Here is a 22,305-nt window from a genome sequence, read left to right as displayed (position 1 = left end):
CTACTCTACCTCAGCCTTCTTCTCCGGTGCCATCTCATAATACTACCCTGTTACTCACCCTCAATACTCTCTCCACCTCAATCTTAGTTAAAAATGACACACAAAAAACAGCTCTCTAAGTCTCAAAGATAAAATATATTATGGTCATTGACTAAAGCTAAGTGCTGAATTGACTAAATGTGCACGGTGTGGTATTATAGATCATGGGCCCAGTTCCAGTTAATACCGTACCTAACATAGGACCACTTCCATTTCCACATCATAATGTGCCGTGTGGCCATCTAGTGGTCATGAGTCATACAGGCACCTCTGAAGATGAGGGATATGGCGGCAGGTAACTCAAGTGACAACAAGGGGTTTAACATCGTCTATAAATACATAAGCAGCTTCAATCAAACTATGTTACACTGATTTCACCAAATAACTCCAACAGGATAAATATAAGCTCAACCAAGGGCCATTTTTACTGTTTTCCAAGCATGATGTAGACAATTACACAGACATTCTTTCAACATTGCAAGATCTCAGAACAGAGTCCAACTAAAATAAACAATGTAATAAAATCCTAGCCTATATCAAAACACACATATCAGTTGATATGTCTTTAACATCAACATACAACACCTACCATATTCAGTTTGATAATTACATTCAAAATAATGTCAATTAAGAATACATCTGCATTAAAATACGTCAGCTAAAGCATGAATTCAATAATAATTCAATAGACCTTTTCATCAATTCTCAATGTGTGTGTGTGTGTGTGTGTTTAAGGTAAAGCAGGCTAGCATAACTTCACCTCAGACTGTGACTGGAAATGTCGCCCCTCCACGCACACAGCACAGAGCCTCAGTCAGTGCTAGTTAATAGAATGTGAAACAATCCACTGACTGCAATATTCCACTCTGGAATCATACAAAGACATTTGGCATTCCAGTGATTCCAAAAAACATGAACCAATGATTCTACAGTTAATTACTACATTACAATGATTGTTACAAGCTAAGCCAATCACATTTAGCATCCTCAGAGGTTTCACTCATCTGTGTCCACTCCAGGTAGAGACAGCCTATCAACAACAAATTCTTCAAAGCCAGCCAAACTATCAATCATCATTACATGGCTAAATAAAGGAATACCTTTTCCTTGCTTGTGTCTTTAAGTGCAAAGGATATCATCAGGAAGTGCAAAATGAACCACAAGTGGTTCTGATGATAAACAGTGCTTAAACTAAGGAATGAACTTGGCTTAGCACCAGCTAATAACTAAGGTAACCAATTACATACCGGCAGCCTATTTACAGTGAGCCTATCATTCACAAGCATTCAGCCTACCTAAAGTATCCGGTACGCTGAGGTAGCTTCACAAAACAATGCTACAATGAGGATTGAAAATTATTTGTAAAATGTGCTTAGGCACATTAAAAATATTCTGAATCAGTCCTATTTTATCAAAGCTTATTTTGGATAAAGTGATTGTAATATATCCAGTTCCATTTCCTGTTTTATCTTTCCATGCAGATGATGCAGAGATGATGATGCAACCACTACTTCCCCTTTGCTGTTTGGCTATTCTGCTCATTTTGATACACATCTATATTCTCATGACAGCAACCACTATTTTGGAAACAAAGGACAAATGGGCCAGCAATCGTTCCAAACAGAATTACCATAACGCTCATAAATGATCCTAAATGTGCAGGGACTGTATTGAAATTGCAAAGGGACTGAAATCCTGAAGAACAACATGTAGCTAATGACACTACAACAGTAGCAGATGTGGACGAAGCTTGGGAGGTGACTCTAGCCTCTGATCTGAAGTCAGCCATTGAGGTTTAACTAAGCATCTTGTGTCGGTCAAAGACAGTCTTGCGCTGTTCCTGGACCTGGGCTCCCTCTACCGTTCCAGTACCGCGTTACCTCTGCCTCCCTGGGCAGCAGCAGCACACTCAGGCTGCAGCCGCATGTCCTGTAAGGGAGGGGGGGACACACACAGACAAAGAGACAGAGACAGAACAGGACGTTACACACACACACACACACACGTTAATCAGTGACACAAAAACCAGCACACCAGAATTGTTCCTCATAACCCTCACATCCCACAGCCTCCCATCAGAGGTAACATTGTGTTGCAGATGTTAAGAAGCATACACCATACATTTTTAACTCAGCAAAAAAAGAAACATCCTCACTGTCAACTGCATTTATTATCAGCAAACAAATATTTTTTTTATAAGTATTTGTAAGAACATAACATGATTCAACAACTGAGACATAAACTGAACAAGTTCCAAAGACATGTGACTAACAGAAATGGAATAATGTGTCCCTGATCAAAGGGGAGTCAAAATCACAAGTAACAGTCAGTATCTGGTGTGGCCACCAGCTGCATTAAGTACTGCAGTGCATCTCCTCCTCATGGACTGCACCAGATTTGCCAGTTCTTCCTGTGAGATGTTACCCCACTCTTCCACCAAGGCACCTGCAAGTTCCCAGACATTTCTGGGGGGAATGGCCCTAGCCCTCACCCTCCGATCCAACAGGTCCCAGACATGCTCAATGGGATTGAGATCCGGGCTCTTCGCGGTCCATGGCAGAACACTGACATTCCTGTCTTGCAGGAAATCACGCACAGAACGAGCAGTGTGGCTGGTGGCATTGTCATGCTGGAGGGTCATGTCAGGATGAGCCTGCAGTAAGGGTACCACATGAGGGAGGAGGAGGTCTTCCCTGTAACGCACAGCATTGAGATTGCCTGCAATGACAACAAGCTCAATCCGATGATGCTGTGACACACCGCCCCTGACCATGACGGACCCTCCACATCGATCCCGCTCCAGAGTACAGGCCTCTGTGTAACGCTCATTCCTTCGACGATAAACGCAAATCCGACCATCACCCCTGGTGAGACAAAACCGCGAATTGTTAGTGAAGAGCACTTCTTGCCAGTCCTGTCTGGTCCAGCTACGGTGGGTTTGTGCCCATAGGCGACATTGTTGCCGGTGATGTCTGGTGAGGACCTGCCTTGCAACAGACCTACAAGCCCTCAGTCCAGCCTCTCCCAGCCTATTGCGGACAGTCTGAGCACTGATGGAGTAATTGTGCATTCCTGGTGTAACCCGGGCAGTTGTTGTTGCCATCCTGTACCTGTCCCGCAGGTGTGATTTTCAGATGTACCGATCCTGTGCAGGTGTTGTTACACGTGGTCTGCCACTACGAGGACATTCAGCTCTCCGTCCTGTCTCCCTGTAGCTCTGTCTTAGGCGTCTCACAATACGGACATTGCAATTTATTGCCCTGGCCACATCTGCAGTCCTCATGTCTCCTTGCAGCATGCCTAAGGCACTTTCATTTATTTTGGTGTTTTTCAGAGTCAGTAGAAAGGCCTCTTTAGTGTCCAAAGTTTTCATAACTGTGACCTTAATTACCTAAGCTGTTAGTGTCTAAACGACTGTTCCACAGGTGCATGTTCATTAATTGTTTACAGTTCATTGAACAAGCATGGGGAAACAGTGTTTAAACCCTTTACAATGAAGATCTGTGAAGTTATTTGGATTTTTACGAATTATCTTTGAAATACAGGGTCCTGAAAAAGGGACGTTTCTTTTTTTGCCGAGGTTACATTTTAATCATTTAGCAGACATTCTTATCCAGAGTGACATACACTTAGTGCATTCATCTTAAGATAGCTAGGTAGGACAATCACATATCTACTAACCCCAGTAAGAGGGGTACAATAAATAAAATGCACCTTGAAAGCAACTAGAAACTTAATTGATGGGTTAGACGAGTTTGTTTCCTCTGTGTAGTGTATATCTGTTTATATACCTCAGAGTCATCCTCGTTGTGAAGGGGTTGGATGTAGGGGTCATGTTTACGGATGAGAGGTTCAACCAGCAGCAGGAACAACATGTAGAGTAGCAGAGAGCCCACCACTGACAGGTAGATGATGATCGTCACCTGGGGGGATGGAAAATAAATGTAGCTTGGATTCAAGTTTAGCAGACAAAGCCTTTGGTTGCTTTCTGACATGCAAAGGCAAACAAGTTAAACATGCAGGGGTACAAAGAGAGGAAAGGAAGGATGTATCTAAAAAGCAGGAGAGGGATATTTCATATGATTTGTTATTTAAATATTATAGATAATATTACTATTCAGGTTATTTGCAAATACAGTAATACTTTGTCACGACTGTTGAAGTGATTAGACCAAGGCGCAGCGGGTTGCGTGCTCATGATTATATTTATTTTATAGCGAACACGGAAAAACAATAAACAAAGAACGATAGCTAACAGATTTGCAGGCTAAACAGCAGTGCAAATACAACTACCCACAAAGAGACAGGTGAAAACAAGCTCCCTAAGTATGACTCCCAATCAGGAACAACAATGTACAGCTGCTCCTGATTGAGAGCCACACCAGGCCAACAAAGAAATACAAAACCTAGAAACCCAAAACAAGAACATACACCAAAAACCCCAGAACACATAAATACAATACCCCTCTACATACACATAACCCCCGAACCATATAAAACAAATACCCTCTGCCACGTCCTGACCAAACTACCATAACCAATAACCCCTATACTGGTCAGGATGTGACAATACCCCCCCCCCCCCCCCCAAAGGTGCAGACCCCGGATGCACCTCACAACAAAAAACCCAAAAATAAACCCCTAACTAAAGGGAGGGAAGGGAGGGTGGCTGCCGTCACCGACAGCTCCTGTGCTACACCCCCCCCCCCCCTCCCCAAACCTACAATGGAGGTGGCTCCGGCTCAGGCCTCAGTCCCCTACCTGACCCATCCACCCCCACTGAAATCCTCTGCCTGAGGCCATTCACTGATGACCCTGGACTGTAGGCAGACTCACTCGGTGCCGGGCTGTAGGCAGACTTACTCGGTTCTGGACAGGACACTCTGGACCGGACACTCTGGACCGGACACTCTGGACCGGACACTGTTGCCGGACACTGTCGCCGGACACTCTGGACTGAGCTGACGCACTGGAAGCCTAATGCGTGGGGCTGGTAGTGGAGCTACCAGACTGGAGACAGGCACTTTAAGGCTAGTGCGAGGAGCGGGAACAGGCTGAGTTGGACTGGGCTGACGCACTGGAGGCCTGGTGCGTGGTGCTGGTACTGGATATACCAGGCCGTGGAGACGCACTGGCGGTCTCGATCGCACCTCCTGCACAACCCGTCCTGGCTGGATGGAACTAGTAGCCCTGTATGAGCAGAGTGCTGGTACAGGGCGAACTGGGCTGTGCAGGGGCCTGATGGTTGCCGTGCGTAGAGAGGGCGTAGGGTAGCCTGGACCTAGGAGGCGCACCGGTGACCAGATGCGCTGCGCAGGCATCCTCCTACCAGGCTGGATCAAATCAAATTTATTTATATAGCCCTTCTGACATCAGCTGATATCACAAAGTGCTGTACAGAAACCCAGCCTAAAACCCCAAACAGCAAGCAATGCAGGTGTAGAAGCACGGTGGCTAGGAAAAACTCCCTAGAAAGGCCATAACCTAGGAAGAAACCTAGAGAGGAACCAGGCTATGAAGGGTGGCCAGTCCTCTTCTGGCTGTGCCGGGTGGAGATTATAACAGCACATGGCCTAGATGTTCAAATGTTCATAAATGACCAGCATTGTCAAATAATAATAATCATAGTAGTTGTCGAGGGTGCAACAAGTCAGTAACACAAGAGTAAGTGTCAGTTGGCTTTTTCATAGCCGATCTTTGAGAGTATCTCTACCGCTCCTGCTGTCTCTAGAGAGTTGAAAACAGCAGGTCTGGGACAGGTAGCACGTCCGGTGAATAGGTCAGGGTTCCAGCAGGTCTGGGACAACAGGTCTGGGACAGGTAGCACAATGGATGCCCACTCTAGCACGGCACCTGCGAGGGGCTGGGATCACTCGCACCGGACTGTGCGTGCGTATGGGCGAGATTGTACGCACTTCAGCATACCTCAGCGCTCTCCACTTCATATGTTCCCCATAATAACCACGGGGAGCTGGCTTAGGGCTCACCCTTGGCCCAGCCAAACTACCCTTGTGCCCCCCCCAAAAAAAATTATTGGTGATGCCTCTCCGGCTTCCTCGCCAGCCGTGTTCCCCAGTAGCGTTCCTGGTCCTCAACAGACTTCCTCCATGGGCCCTCTCCGGCCAGAATCTCCTCCCAAGTCCATGACTCACGACAGTCCACCCATTGCTCCTTCCTCCGCTGCTTGGTCCGTGTTTGGTGGGTAGTTCTGTCACGGCCGTCGTTGAAGAGAGAAGGGGACCAAGGCGCGTGCTCATCATTATTTTATTTAACTAAAGTGACCACGGAAACAAGAAACAAAGAACGACAGACTGACAGTTTCACAGGCTATAATAACAGCAGTGCAAATACAACTACCCACAAAGAGACAAGTGAAAACAAGCTCCCTAAGTATGACTCCCAATCAGGAACAACGATGTACAGCTGTTCCTGATTGAGAGCCACACCAGGCCAACAAAGAAATACAAAACCTAGAAAATCTAGAAACCCCAAACAAGAACATACACTAAAAACCCCGGAACACATAAATACAATACCCCTCTACATACACATAACCCCCGAACCATATAAAACAAATACCCTCTGCCACGTCCTGACCAAACTACCATAACCAATAACCCCTATACTGGTCAGGACGTGACATACTTAGTCTTGTATGTAAAAAAGAATGGACATTTGTTTTAATAAAAAACTGAAGAAAAGATGTTAATGTATAAATTGATGATAAATTATGATATTTGTCAAAAACAGGTGCCATCTGCTTAGGGCTGGGAGATATGGGCTGGGCGACTCACTATGTACAGTACCAATCAAAAGTTTGGACACACCTACTAATTCAAGGGTTTTTCTTTATTTTTACTATTTTCTACAAAATATATTTTAGATGTGAGATTCTTCAAAGTAGCAACCCTTTGCCTTGATGACAGCTTGCACAGTCTTGGCATTCTCTCAACCAGCTTCACCTGGAATGCTTTTCCAAAAGTTTTGAAGGAGTTCCCACATGCTGAGCACTCGTTGGCTGCTTTTCCTTCACTCTGCGGTCCAACTCATCCCAAACCATCTCATTTGAGTTGAGGTCGGGTGGTTGTGGAGGCCAGGTCATCTGATGCAGCACTCCATCACTCTCCTTGGTCAAATAGCCCTTACACAGCCTGGAGGTTTGTTGGGTCATTGTCCTGTTGAACAACAAATGATAGTCCCACTAAGCACAAACCAGATGGGATGGCGTATCGCTGCAGAATGCTGTGGTAGCCATGCTGGTTAAGTGTGCCTTGAATTCTAAATAAATCACTGACAGTGTCACCAGCAAAGCACCCCCACACCATCACACCTCCTCCTCCATGCTTCATGGCGGGAACCACACTGGCGGAGATCATCCGCTCACCTACTCTGCGTCTCACAAAGACATGGCGGTTGTAGCCAAAAATCTAGAATTTGGACTCATCAGACCAAAGGACAGATTTCCACCGGTCTAATGTCCGTTGTTCGTGTTTCTTGGCCCAAGCAAGTCTCTTCTTATTATTGGTGTCCTTTAGAAGTGGTTTCTTTGCAGAAATTTCATGAAGGCCTGATGTTGATGTTGAGATGTGTCTGTTGGAGGAGAGGGATATTTCATATATAATTTTTTATTTATACACTGAACAAAAATATAAACGCAACATATAAAGTGTTTGTCCCATGTTCCAAGAGCTGAAATATAAGATCCCAGAGATTTTCCATATGCACAAGAAGCACATTTCTCTGAAATGTTGTGCACAAATTTGTTTACATCTGTCACGTCCTGACCAGCAGAGGGAGTAATTGTATTAGTTTTGGTCAGGACGTGGCAGAGGTTTTCTATGTGTAGGTTGGGTGCTGGACTCTCAATTGAGGCAGGTGTTTCTAGTTGCCTCTGATTGGGAGTCCTATAAACAGGTGTGTGTTTTTCTTTGTGGTTGTGGGTAGTTGTTTTTGCATTGCTTTTAGTATAGCCTGCAAGACTGTTGTACTGTTGTGTTTCTTAGTTTTTTTTCGTGTTCACTAATAAATAACAATGATGAGCACGCAACCCGCTGCGCCTTGGTCCATTCCTGACGACAGATGTGACAGAACTACCCACCATACCAGGACCAAGCAGCGGAGGAATTCTGGCGAAGACTGGGGAACATGGTGGGTAAGGGAGCCCGAGAGGCAGCCCCAATAATTATTTTGGGGGGGGCACAAGGGCTGTTTGGCGGGGCGAGATTGGAGACTCAGGCCAGCTCCTCGTACCCTTTTTGGACTGAAACAGACTGGACAGGTCCCGTGCTTTGGGGTAGGTGCTGTGGTGAGGCCTGGTATTTTCAGGCCGGTATGCGCAGTACCAGCGCCCCGCATGTGCCAGGGGAGAGTGGGCATCAAGCCTGAAGGGGTGATGCCAACCCTGCGCTCGAGACCGCCAGTACGCCTCTACGGTCCAGTGTTTCCCGCTACACGCACTAGCCTTGAGGTGCGTGTCTCCAGGCTGGCACGTCCTGTACCAGCCCCACGCATCAGGCATCTAGTGTGTCAGCCCAGCCTCGCCAGTCTGGGGCCGCCAGAGCTGCCCGCAAGTCAGGAGTCACCAGAGCTGCCCGCCAGGAGTCGCCAGAGCTGTCCGCCAGTCAGGAGTCGCCAGAGCTGCCCGCCAGTCAGGAGTCGCCAGAGCTGCCCGCCAGTCAGGAGTCGCCAGGGCTGCCCGCCAGTCAGGAGTCGCCAGGGCTGCCCGCCAGTCAGGAGTCGCCAGGGCTGCCCGCCAGTCAGGAGACGCCAGGGCGGCCCGTCTGCCCGGATCAGCCAGGGCGGCCCGTCTGCCCGGATCAGCCAGGGCGGCCCGTCTGCCCGGATCAGCCAGGGCGGCCCGTCTGCCCGGATCAGCCAGGGCGGCCCGTCTGCCCGGATCAGCCAGGGCGGCCCGTCTGCCCGGATCAGCCCGAGCGGCCCGCCTGTCCTCCGGCCCAGCCCGAGAGGCCCGCCTGTCCTCCGGCCCAGCCCGAGCGGCCCGCCTGTCGTCCGGCCCAGCCAGAGTGGTCCGTCTGCCCGGGTCAGCCAGAGTCGCCTGTCTGCCCAGAGCAGCCATCGGCGCCGCCTAAGTGGGCGACGCCGAAGATGGAGCGAGGTCCACGTCCCGCACCTGAGCCGCCTCCTATATAGGTGGGTTGGGGAGGGGGGTGTCGCACAGTGCCGTCGTTGACGGCAGCCACCCTCCCTTCCCTCCCTTTAGTTTAGGGGGATATTTTTTGTTGTTTGGGGGTTTTTCTCTTTTCTTTTAGGTGCAGTCGGGGTCTGCACCTTTGGGGGGGGGGGGGGGGACTGTCACGTCCTGACCAGCAGAGGGAGTAATTGTATTAGTTTTGGTCAGGACGTGGCAGAGGTTTTCTATGTGTAGGTTGGGTGCTGGACTTTCAATTGGAGGCAGGTGTTTCTAGTTGCCTCTGGTTGGGAGTCCTATAAACAGGTGTGTGTTTTTCTTTGTGGTTGTGGGTAGTTGTTTTTGCATTGCTTTTAGTATAGCCTGCAAGACTGTTGTACTGTCGTGTTTCTTTGTTTTTTTTCGTGTTCACTAATAAATAACAATGATGAGCACGCAACCCGCTGCGCCTTGGTCCATTCCTGACGACAGATGTGACAACATCCCTGTTAGTGAGCATTTCTCCTTTGTCAAGATAATACATCCACCTGACAGGTGTGGCATATCAAGAAGCTAATTAAAATGCATGATCATTACACAGGTGCACCTTGTTCTGGGGACAATAAAAGGTCCCTCTAAAAATGAATGTGCAGTTTTGTCACACAACACAATGCCACAGATGTCTCAAGTTTTGAGGGGGCGTGCAATTGGTAGGCTGACTGCAGGAACGTCCATCAGAGCTGTTGCCAGAAAATGTACACGTGGTCTGCGGTTGTGAGGCCAGTTGGACGTCCTGTCAAATTCTCTAAAACTGCATCGGAGGCGGCATATGGTAGAGAAATTAACATTCAATTCTCTGGCAACTGCTCTGGTGGACATTTCTGCAGTCAGCGTGCCAATTGCATGCTCCCTCAAAATATCTGTGGCATTGAGCTGTGTGACAAAACTGCACATTTTAGAGTGGCCTTTTAATGTCCCCAGCACAAGGTGCACCTGTGTAATGATCATGCTGTTTAATATGCCACACCTGTCAGGTGGATGGATTGTCTTGGCAAAGGAGAAATGCTCACTAACAGGGATGTAAACAAATTTGTGAATAAATATTTAGAGAAATAAGCATATGGAACATTTCTGGGATATTTTATTTCACCACATGAAATCTTGCTCAGATGTGCGAGTGCCTTTTGAATGTTTTATTTCACCACATGAAACATTTGACCCACACTTTACATGTTGCGTTTATTTTTTTGTTCAGTGTCGAATACACAACAGAATAGAAGTTTATATACACATTAGACAGTGATGATGTTTGTCGAAAACAGGTGCCACCAACTCAGAGACCACTTAACCCTTAACCTGCTCCACAGGTGCTGCTCTATGGCTGACTCTGTGCTGCACGTGGCGCAGAGTGGCGCTTGGGGGTTTAGTGACTCAAGGGGCAGGTGGTAACTGAGATGATGCCAATAACCCTGAGGTGATGCCAACAACTCTGAGGTGATGCCAACAACCCTGAGGTGATGCCAAGGTCTGTTTGTCTTAATATGCCACTTGGTATTGCCTTATTGGTTAAAAGTCTGGCAAACATTTAATCAGCATTAAAGGTTTAAATGTAACACCTGTATTGTAGGTGTTGCTGCCTCCGTGTGCTCTCATTGGTTGAGGAATCCCTGAGAAAAGACCACCTGTGGGTTATCTGGGGGCATACTGGGGGCATACTGTATGTTGGGGTTGAATTGGAGAAGCCCGATGAAGTACTTATAAACAGCGATTGGGCACAGGAAAAACCATCAGTGGTTGGTTCCCCTGAGATATAGACCCTCGTCTACAGACTCTACATAGCACAGGTAAGATCTACTCCAGTCTCATCTTCATATCGTTTTAATGAGTCCTGTAAACATGTGTACTTTATAGCATTTTGCATATTGTACCACTAACAAAAGGATTTCCTTGACAATTAACATAGTTTGTCCTTCCTCACTTTTTTGGAAATAATTTGTATTTTTTTCCTTCTTTGTGAAGACTGTTAGTGTTGTATCTCCTCTTCTCTCTGAAGACTGTTAGTGTTGTATCTCCTCTTCTCTGAAGACTGTTAGTGTTGTATCTCCTCTTCTCTGAAGACTGTTAGTGTTGTATCTCCTCTTCTCTCTGAAGACTGTCAGTGTTGTATCTCCTCTTCTCTGAAGACTGTTAGAGTTGTATCTCCTCTTCTCTGTGAAGGCTGTTAGTGTTGTATCTCCTCTTCTCTGTGAAGACTTTTAGTGTTGTATCTCCTCTTCTCTCTGAAGACTGTTAGTGTTGTATCTCCTCTTCTCTGTGAAGACTGTTAGTGTTGTATCTCCTCTTCTCTGAAGACTGTTAGTGTTGTATCTCCTCTTCTCTCTGAAGACTGTTAGTGTTGTATCTCCTCTTCTCTGAAGACTGTTAGTGTTGTATCTCCTCTTCTCTCTGAAGACTGTTAGTGTTGTATCTCCTCTTCTCTGTGAAGACTGTCAGTGTTGTATCTCCTCTTCTCTGTGAAGACTGTCAGTGTTGTATCTCCTCTTCTCTGTGAAGACTGTTAGTGTTGTATCTCCTCTTCTCTGTGAAGGCTGTTAGTGTTGTATATCCTCTTCTCTGTGAAGGATGTTAGTGGTGTATCTCCTCTTCTCTGAAGATAGTTAGTGTTTTTGACTTAGGTTCTTTCTGACTCTCATGTGGCTTGAATAGGCTATATTTTGTCATCCTGTTGACATGCAAATGTATTTAAACCCCTCCCTTTTATTTTTTCCCTCTCTTAGTTTTCTTTCCCCTACTGAAAGCCATGGCCTCCCTCTCTCTGGGACTGCTGTTTCTCTGTATGCTGGTTGGCGTCCATGGTGCAAACGTCAGGGTGTCCGGTCTTCATGCCAGCGGCCTTCGAGGGGACCCTGCTGGTAATTACCCTGACCCCTACGTCAAGGTTTGGTGTGGTGGCGAACCCGGTGGCATGACAGACTGGCACAAGGATACTCAAAACCCATCCTGGAGTGCTGTATTCAACTTTCTGAATGTGCCTTCCAGTGCTTCCCTCAAGTTCGAGATCTGGGACAAGGACCTAAACTTTGATGACCACCTGGGAACCTGCACCACTAAGGTCCAGTTTGGCAGTCACAGCGTAACCTGCGGTCTGAGTAGTGGAACCTTCTACTACACTTACAGTTACCAGTAAGCCAGCCATAATGTACAACATCAGTTACCAGTAAGCCAGAGATAATGTACAACATTTGGCCATCACATTCCTTAATGAAATTCTAATGAATTTTACTGATGAACATTAAGGCCTAAATAAAAACTTGCATTTCTGAACAATGGTCTCAGTCTGGTTCTCTCATTTATTTGGACAGAGAAGCTACATGTTTTACATTTTACATTATACTGCAGCATTTTGGATTTGAGATCAAATGTTCCATACTAGGCAACAATACAGAATGTCACCTTTTATTTGAGGGCATTTTCATACATACTGATATAGGATCTTAATTTGATCACTTTTGTTGCTGAAAATTTTCCTACGCCACATAAATTCACTGAAACCCCACAGTTATATTAACAGTACTGCACTTTCATGAATCCTACTATTGTCTAGCTAATAGTTTAATCACCGATCAAGCACATTATGGACTAAAGGTTCAAATCCTGTTGCTGCAGGATTATTGTGCTCCTAATCTCAGCTCGTTACCTGTATAAAAGACACCTGGGAGCCAGAAATCTTTCTGATTGAGAGGGGGTCAAATACTTATTTCTCTCATTAAAATGCAAATCAATTTATACAATTTTTGACATGCGTTTTTCTGGATTTTTTGGTTGTTATTCTGTCTCTCACTGTTCAAATAAACCTACCATTAAAATTATAGACTGATCATTTCTTTGTCAGTGGGCAAACGTACAAAATCAGCAGGGGATCAAATACTTTTTTCCCTCACTGTAATATCAGTTGAAATCAACTCTGTGTGTCATTGTATAGGGTCAGTTGTACCTTGATGGTGTTGCTGCTGCGTTCCTCATACTTGCACTCACACAGCAGACAGTAGGCCTCCACATCATGGCCTGGCACTGGCATGGGCTCCACTACATGGAGGCAGTTACTGAGCACAGACAAAGGTACACACATTATACATAACTAGTCTCTTATTATTAGTCTACTGCCTCTATGTTAGTCCAAGATGTAAGCTTCACACTTTTATTCATTCTTTCCAGAACTACATTGAAACATGAAGACATCAATCAGCAAATTGTGTGAGTGGGGGAACCTTAAATCCACGGCTCATTGGCAGAACTAGTTAAATGTACTGTGGAAGACAACAGGAGCGAACAAAGATGAGTGACTGAGTTAGACCAGATTGTGAATTCTGCATGATGTGCATAGGACCTATGTGATAGAACATTTCTCACCAATCTTTCTGGGAGACGTTCCTGCTGTAGATGTGTCCAGTGATGTTCCTGTAGGGTGGACAGATACACTTGCAGCGCACGTCTTCAAAACTCTGTGAACATAGAGAATAACATTATCGTCATGGGGGTCTTCAAAACACAGTGATTTGTTAGCCTGTACTCTTTGAAAAAAAGATGATAACTAGAACCTAAAAGGGTTCTTTGGCTGTCCCCATAGGAGAACCCTTTGAAGAACCCGTATTGGTTCCAGGTAAAACTCTTTTGGGTTCAATGTAGAGCCCTTATTGGTTCCAGGTAAAACTCTTTTGGGTTCAATGTAGAGCCCTTATTGGTTCCAGGTAAAACTCTTTTGGGTTCAATGTAGAGCCCTTATTGGTTCCAGGTAAAACTCTTTTGGGTTCAATGTAGAGCCCTTATTGGTTCCAGGTAAAACTCTTTTGGGTTCAATGTAGAGCCCTTATTGGTTCCAGGTAAAACTCTTTTGGGTTCAATGTAGAGCCCTTATTGGTTCCAGGTAAAACTCTTTTGGGTTCAATGTAGAGCCCTTTCCACAGAGGGTTCTACCTGAAACCAAAAAGGGTTCTACCTGAAACCAAAAAGGGTTCTACCTGAAACCAAAAAGGGTTATTTTATAGAAGGGTTAGATCACGAAAACGATGTGAATGCTTCAATGGGGCAGAAGTCCGTGTGTTGTTGTGATTCTGGATGGTCAGATAGCTAGCAACAATGACTAAAGATGCCATGTGGGAACCATAGGTCGCTCGTTTCAGCTAGTTTTATCTTGTTCTTGATACCGTGTCTGTTTTGAGGTGTTTTGACTGTCACATCTATCCTAATATCCTGCTGGAGAAAAAGCCTAAATTAGCTAAATATATTGTGTCATATGTCTGTTTGTGAATACTTATGTAAATGAGATATTGAAAAAAAATGTATATTGAATCGATTTTGAATTCAGGCTGTAATGTGGAAGAAGTTGAGAGGTATGAATACTTTCTGAAGGCACTGTAAATCTGTTTCCTGATTTGTCACCCTTCTCCTGAAGTGTGCACACTCCTTCTCATGGATTTAACAATGGTGGACACTCCTGCCAACCACCATCCACCAATCCAATGCTTTTAAATCCATGATGAGGAAATGTGCACGCTTCAGAAGAAGGGTGGATAATCGGGATGCAACCTAAATTCTCAGACCGATGGAGTCAATCAAATGTGTCATTTCTTTCTTTCTTGGTCAGATTGGAAGAGCTTTCAAACCTTTTCTCCCTGTGTCTGTCTTTCCCAGGAGGAGCACCGCCACATGAAGACCATAGATGAGATCATGTCCCAGCTGCAGGACCTGAAGAACCAGCACCTCACCAAGAAGTCAGAGGTCAACGACAAGAACCACCAGATGGAGGAGATACGTAAGAAACTAGGAGGAGCCAACAAGTGAGTCTCAAAGTTTAGACACGCCCAAGCACACAAACCAAACCCTCATCCTCTTTTTTCCACCCATTTCTACAAGGAACTTTTTTTTTACTTACTACATTGCTTTATTTATGTGTTTTAAGAAAAAAGGACAGTTGTAGCGTTGCCATTTTGCTTCAGTGTGTGTTTACGTTTGTGTTTGTAGTTTGCAGCAGTATTCTTTGAGCAATGCATATTATTCCCTCAAGGAGTTGACTCAGAAAGATAGCTACTAGTTTGTAGCATTGTAGTTTGGCATTGTTTGACCAATGTGTTATTTCCACAGGGAGCTGACCCAGCTGCAGAAAGAGGTGACGGCCATCGAGACCAAGCTGGAGCAGAAACGCAGCGACCGCCACAACCTGCTGCAGGCCTGTAAGATGCAGGACATCAGACTGCCGCTACGCTCTGGGACCATGGACGACATCGGCCAGGGAGAGGTGCTAAACACACTCTTTATTTTTCTTGTGCTCTCACTCCTGCTTTCTTTCTCTCAGCTTTCTTTCTCTCACTCCTCCCTTCCGACCAACCTGACTGCCTCACTGTTCTCTCTCCCTCTCTCCCTCTAGGGGAGCTCTCAGCAGGAGGAGTCTATTTATTTGTATTTAACTAGGCAAGTCAGTTAAGAACAAATTCTTATTTTCAATGACAGCCTAGGAACAGTGGGTTAACTGCCTTGTTCAGGGGCAGAACAACAGATTTTTACCTTGTCAGCTCAGGGATTCGATCAAGCAACCTTTCGGATACTGGCCCAACGCTCCAACCACTAGGCTACCTGCTGCCCCAAATAGCAGTCAGTTCCAGGAGACCAGTCCAGACCATCCAGTACTGTCCTGGCTAAAGAGGCTCTCATAGAGAGAGACTACAGCAACCTGTCTGAAAACCTCAAGGTAAGAAGTACACACATGTCTGAGCCCTGCATACTAAGGCTGTGTCTGGGAGTGTGCAAGTAGATACTTTAGGAGATGTGTGGAGAATTGGGACATAGTTTCTCTCTCCACATAGACTCAGACTCTATATCTGTGTGTACTGTAGCTGTTTCAGTCATGATTCAATACCCAGCAATAAGGTTGTTTTAGGTGAGTTTGAAATGCAGTGTGTGCCGAGGATATGAGTCACTTAACGTGTGTGTGTGTGTGTGTGTGTGTGTGCGTGTGTGTGTGTGTGCACTCAGGACGCGCTGGCGGAGGATGAGATCAAAGCAGAGATGCACACACTGCAGCAGCGTCTCAATGAGCAGCAGTCTATACTGCAGAGGATCAGCGCACCCAACATGAAGACCATGGAGAAACTAGAGTCTGTCAGGGACAAGTTCCAGGAGACCAGCGATGGTAAGAAGGAGAGAGGAGGACAGGGTTTAGTTAGGTGTGGAACCCAACATGAAGACCATGGAGAAACTACAGTCTGTCAGGGACAGAGGAGGAGGTGGGGGAATTTAGAAATGTAGAACCCTGGCTTACACTTGAGTCTGGAGACATGGGCTAACTTAATCCCTCCCTCTCTCTCACTGACTGTATGAAATGTTTCTGAAACAAGAAAGAATTTATAATTATTGCATAAGGTGTTCATGATGATCTATTCTGTATTCCAGAGTTTGAGGCGGCCCGTAAGAGAGCCAAGAAAGCCAAGCAGGCGTTTGAGCAGATCAAGAAGGAGAGGTTTGACCGCTTTAACGCCTGTTTTGAGGCTGTATCCACCAACATTGATGAGATCTACAAAGCCCTGTCACGCAACAGCTCTGCCCAGGTATCACTCTCTGTGACCAGATAGCATATCGTTTTGTCCTATTGGGTTGAGTCAAATGGAGTGTCCTTGGCAGGGGCTGACTTTTAAACGGTTAACTGTGTTCCCAGAACAAATAAAATTTAACTTATTCAAAATAATGTACAAAAATTGGGACTAAAAGTTCTGCTTTTAGTCTAAAGAAATAAAACCATCAGCTTTTAATTGTGAGCGAGACAACTATTCCTTCTTGGATGTTGTGATATTTGGCTGCACCTGTGTGTACATGTTGGTTAAATATCTGTCTACCCCCAGGCCTTCCTTGGGCCAGAGAACCCTGAGGAGCCTTACCTGGATGGGATCAACTATAACTGTGTTGCCCCTGGAAAGAGGTTCAGACCCATGGACAACCTGTCTGGAGGGGAGAAGACTGTAGCCGCCCTGGCTCTGCTGTTTGCCATACACAGCTACAAGCCTGCCCCATTCTTCGTCCTGGATGAGATTGATGCTGCTCTGGACAACACCAACATCGGCAAGGTGTCTAAAACCCTGCTGCAAAAATTACATTTTAATCTCATGAAATGTCCATACTTAATACCCCCCCCCCATTTTGCCCTCTGAACAGCCTCAATTCATCAGGGTATGAACTCTACAAGGTGTTGAATGCGTTCCACAGGGATGCTGGCACTTGTTGACTCCAATGCTTCCCACAGTTGTATCAAATTGGCTGGATGTCCTTTGGGTGGTGGACCATTCTTGATACCCACGGGAAACTGTTGAGCGTGAAAAACCCAACAGCGTTGCAGTTCTTGACACAAATCGGTGCGCCTGGCACCCACTACCATACCCCGTTCAAAGGAACTTATATTTTTTAGTCTTGCCCATTCACCCTCTGAATAACACACATACACAGTGTATTCTCAGTTGCCTCAACAAGTGACATCAATAAGGGATCATAGCATCTGGATTCACCTGCTCATTCTGTCATGGAAAAAGCACATATTCTTAGTGTATAAAGGGGATAGGTTGGAAATAGGATGCCATTTCAGACGTGCCTCATGTTATTGTTATGTCTAACAGAGTTGGAGATTTTGTAGGTGGCCAACTACATCACTTATGTAATGACCATGCTGTTATGTCTAATACTGTCCATCTATACAGGTGACCAGAGCCATATATTTAGAAAGTTGGGCCAACTATAAGAATGGATGCCATGTTGGCGCCTTCGAGCGTTCCATTTATCCATTCATGACGAGAATTTAGAATATTGTATTTATCATTGCTTTATTATTCAGTGGACTGCTGTTGGTCAATATTGCCCAGGGGGTGCTAACATGGCTGCCAAGGAATGTAGGTAAATAAATGCATCATAATGCAGAAACCTCAACGTCCTAACTCTCTAAATATGTGACTCTGCAGGTGGCCAACTACATTAAGGACCAGTCAGTGAATACTCAGGCTATAGTGATCTCTCTGAAGGAAGAGTTCTACACCAAGGCTGACTCGCTCATAGGGGTCTATCCAGAAGTATGCTCACACACAAGCACCGCATAAACATAAGATGCAACACACCTATCCATAAATCCTTTTTATGACTTTTGCATAAAAACAATACTTTCCATAATACTTTCTCTCACATATTAGATAATAAAATGTAGTTGTGTGCTAGCTGTTTTCTATGAAATAATGGCAAAACTGACAGCACCCCTCCCCCCCCCCCCCCCCCCACAGCAAGGAGATTGCGTCATCAGCAAAGTACTAACCTTTGACCTGTCTGTGTACCATGACGCCAACCCCAATGAGTAGAACCCCAACGAGCAGAACATCACTCGGAGGAGAGGAGCGAAATTAAATGACAGACATACCTTTTAACTCATTGGCATTTTGACACTCTGCTTGGTCAACTGAACCATGGTTGTATTCCTTAATGCAGGCAACTGAAAACGTTTTAAAACATTTTGTAACTGACAATGGAAATGAGTGTTTTTTTAAAGTCCAGCTAGTCCCTCGCTGTTTCTGCCCATTTTCTACCTCTTTTTTTAAAAACTCACTGAAATGTATGTATCTGAAATCCTGGTAAGTACAGCCTGCTTGGGCATTTTTCATTTATTGTGCTACTTTCATTATCTGATTTGTGTTAGAATTGGAAAAGCCTTAGGTCTCATTTGATGTCTGCTTCATTGCCAGTCGGATGTCATCTGATTCCCCCCAAGTCGAACTAGCTTGGATCCAAACTGAGTTGTTCTGGTTGTTTCACTTCTTCACGATGTGGTTCAATGTCAGCAATGCCTATGGTTATCATTTCTCTGCCTTTTGCCTAAGATCAAGTGTAGTATCAAGTCAGGAATGGCTAGTTGGTTTCACCAACAGGAATGGCACCAAATAAGAGGTTTTTGTACAATGTACAACCATAAAGAAAAACAACCCAAGGAAATACCTTTGCAGTGTTGGAGAAAAACAGTATAATACCTTTCTCAGTGTTGGAGATGGAGAACCTGTCGAGTTTGAGGTGGATGAAGAGAGCAGACACACATTTGGGCCCTGTGTTTTGCGCAATTATCTGCCACAGCAAGATTTTATCATGTATTTTAAGGGTTATTTTGAAATGAGAATGCACCAAAAATGAAAGCTATTGTCTGAGGATGGTGCTGGACCATCTGACCTAAAATAAAAGGGGACAGTTTGATGAAAAAGCTTTAGATGAAGGTTAAAATCCAGGCATGTCACATGACTGTGCAAAATACAGGACCCTACTTATTTTATACTGTTTAATGATCTTTAATTGCATCGAGTACATTACAAACTGTCGTGAGATAATCATGGAACTCCATTAGGGTGACCAATATCATTTTATCACCTAAATAGAGGTGACAACTGGTGAACATCACTTTAAAATGATCATGAAAAGCAATTATTACCTTAGGCTTTGCTAATAATGTGTTTCTACTGTAGCACGTCTAGGTACATCTGTTTCTAGCAGAAAGTTCCTATCCAATCTTTATGAATTGTATTATCACTTTTGGACAATTTATTTAGGGGATAAAGTTATTAGTAGCTGAGTACCATTGATTTGGGGAAGTGATGTCTGCTTTTGATAGTGGCTTTGAAAGTGTCCCATGGTATTTATTTTTAATCAGTCCAAGACATATGGGGTAACTCCAGTTATGGGTCAATCCTGCTTCAGAAATGTTGCGTATTCCATTGACAGTGGATTGATTATTTTCAGTTAATAAACACAACTATTTTAGAACTTGTGTGTTCCAATTGAGTAGCAGTAGCAGCAGCAGCATGACCTTTGTCATGTTATTCTGCAGCATATGTTATCATATTGTTCAGCACAATTCAAGCGAACTCATCTGTTGTTCTGCGATGCACTCCAGAAAGGACTACTCTGGTGGACTGGCTAGGTTCACTCACTCATGATATTTCTTAGTATTTATTGATATCTCACGATATTATATATTTTTGGAGGGGTTTTTAATTAGGGTCCTCATTAGATGTTGTGAAAGCAGCAGCTGCTCTTCCTGGGGTCCACACAAAACATGACATAATCAAGAACATTAATAGACAAGAACAGCTGGAGGACAGAACTACATACATTTAAAAAAAGAGAAACGTAGCCTACATATCAATACATACACACAAACTAGTTAGGTCAAATTGGGGAGAGGCGTTGTGCCATGCGCTGTTACGTTATCGGCTTTTTGAAACCAGGTTTGCTGTTCATTTGAGCAATATGAGACGGAAGGGAGTTCCATGCAATAATGGCTCTATATAATACTGTATGCTTTATTGGATTTGGGGACTGTGAAAAGACCTCTGGTGCATTCCTGGTGGGGTAAGTGTCTGTGTCAAAGCTGTGTTAAAGTTGACTATGCAAACAATTTGGAATTTTCAACACATTGTTTCTAATAAAAAGTAGAATTGATGTAGTCAGTCTCTCCTCAACTCTTAGCAAAGAGAGACTGGATTGCATAGAATTTTATATTGGCCCTCTGATTACAAGGAAGAGCAAGATGTGCCACTCTGTTCCGGGCCAGCTGCTGCTTATCTAGGTCTTTCCTTGCAGGACTCGACCACACGACTGGACAATAATCAAGATAAAATAAAACTAGAGCCTGCAGGACTTGCTTTTTGGAGTGTGGTGTCAAAAAAGCAGAACATGTCTTTATTACGGACAGACCTCTCCCCATCTTTACAACCATTGAATCTATATGTTTTGATCATGACAGTTTACAATCTCAGGTAACAATCTCAGGTTATTTATTCTCCTCAACTTGTTCAACAGCAACACCATTCATTACCAGATTCAGCTAAGGTCTAGAACTTAGGGAATGATTTGTACCAAATGCACTGCTCTTAGTTTTAGAGATGCTTATGACCAGTTTTTCACTGGTCACCCATTGCAAAACTCTTTGTTATGGGTTTCAGTGACTTCATTAGCTGTGGTTGCTGATGCGTATATGGTTGAGTCATCAGCATACATGGACACACATGCCTTGTTTAATGCCAGTGGCAGGTCATTAGTAAAAATAGGAAATAGTAGAGGGCCTAGAGAGCTGCCTTGCAGTACACCACACTTTACATGTTTGACATTAGAGAAGCTTCCATTGAAGAAAACCCTCTGAGTTCTATTAGATAGATTGCCATATTGTGGATTCAGAGCTGAGGTTGAAAAGCCATAACACATATGTTTTCTCAATAATAGGTCATGGTCAATAATGTCAAAGGCTGCACTGAATTCTAACAGTACAGCTCCTACAATCTTATCAATGTCTTTCAACCAATCATCAGTCATTTGTGTCAGTGCAGTACATATTGAGTGCCCATCTCCATAAGCATGCTGAAAGTCTGTTGTTAATTTGTTTACAGAGAAATAGCATTCTATTTGGTCAAAAACAATTTTTCCCACCAGTTTACTAAGAGCTGGCAGTAAGCTGCTAGGTCTGCTATTAGAACCAGTAAATGCTGCTTAACCACTCTTGGGTAGCGGAATGACTTTGTCTTCCCTCCAGGCCTGAGGACAAGTACTTTCCTCTAGGCTCAGATTAAAGATATGACAGATAGGTAGGTGTGGCTATAGAGTCAGCTACCATCCTCAGTAGCTCATCTAACTTTTCAATGCCAGGAGGTTTGTCATTATTGATCGATAACAATAATTTTCCCACCTCTCCCACACTAACTTGATAAAATTCAAACTTGCAATGCTTTTCTTTCATTATTAGTTTTTTTATGTGTGAATACGATGGCTCACTGTTCGCTGTTGGCATTTCCTGCCTAAGTTTGCCCACTTTGCCAATGAAGGTATCATTAAAATAATTGGCAACATCAAATGGTTTTGTGATGAATAAGCCATCTGATTCGATGAAAGATGGAGGTGAATTTGTCTTAAAGTACAGTACTCCAGTTTTTTTCAATTTTTTTATTTCATTGATCTTGGCTTCATATTTATTTGCAGACAAGAAAATCAAGTCACACATGTTTTTAGATGTTTTATTTGTTGGTTTTGCCAATGTTGTAAAAGCTAGATCTGACAACAACAAAAAATATATTAGGAAGGTG

At 44.4% G+C, this 22,305-nt stretch overlaps 1 protein-coding gene, 1 long non-coding RNA gene and 1 pseudogene across 2 annotated transcripts; 2 read left to right on the top strand and 1 right to left on the bottom strand.

The window, feature by feature from the left end:
- Positions 1–1,896: 1,896 nt before the first annotated feature.
- LOC145860828 (proton-transporting V-type ATPase complex assembly regulator TMEM9) lies at positions 1,897–13,683 on the bottom strand (the record flags this gene model as incomplete). The annotated part of the gene is made up of 4 exons (XM_082961510.1): positions 1,897–1,968; positions 3,831–3,962; positions 13,161–13,269; positions 13,577–13,683. Coding segments are annotated over 4 exons (420 nt in total), but the record flags the coding sequence as incomplete, so codon positions are not given.
- Positions 10,926–12,495, top strand: LOC145860923 (uncharacterized). Its single transcript, XR_014380702.1, has 2 exons — positions 10,926–11,010; positions 11,944–12,495. It is a non-coding gene; the product is annotated as an uncharacterized LOC145860923 (long non-coding RNA).
- A 14-nt stretch (positions 13,684–13,697) lies between the features above and the next one.
- Positions 13,698–19,993, top strand: LOC145860827 (structural maintenance of chromosomes protein 1A-like; annotated as a pseudogene).
- The last annotated feature ends 2,312 nt before the right edge of the window (positions 19,994–22,305 follow it).

This window comes from Salmo salar, chromosome 15, assembly GCF_965601325.2.
Source record: "Salmo salar chromosome 15, fSalSal1, whole genome shotgun sequence".
In the NCBI taxonomy this organism is placed as follows: Eukaryota; Metazoa; Chordata; class Actinopteri; order Salmoniformes; family Salmonidae; genus Salmo; species Salmo salar.
Note: the sequence above shows the minus strand (reverse complement) of the source record. Positions and strands in the feature narration are given on the sequence as shown.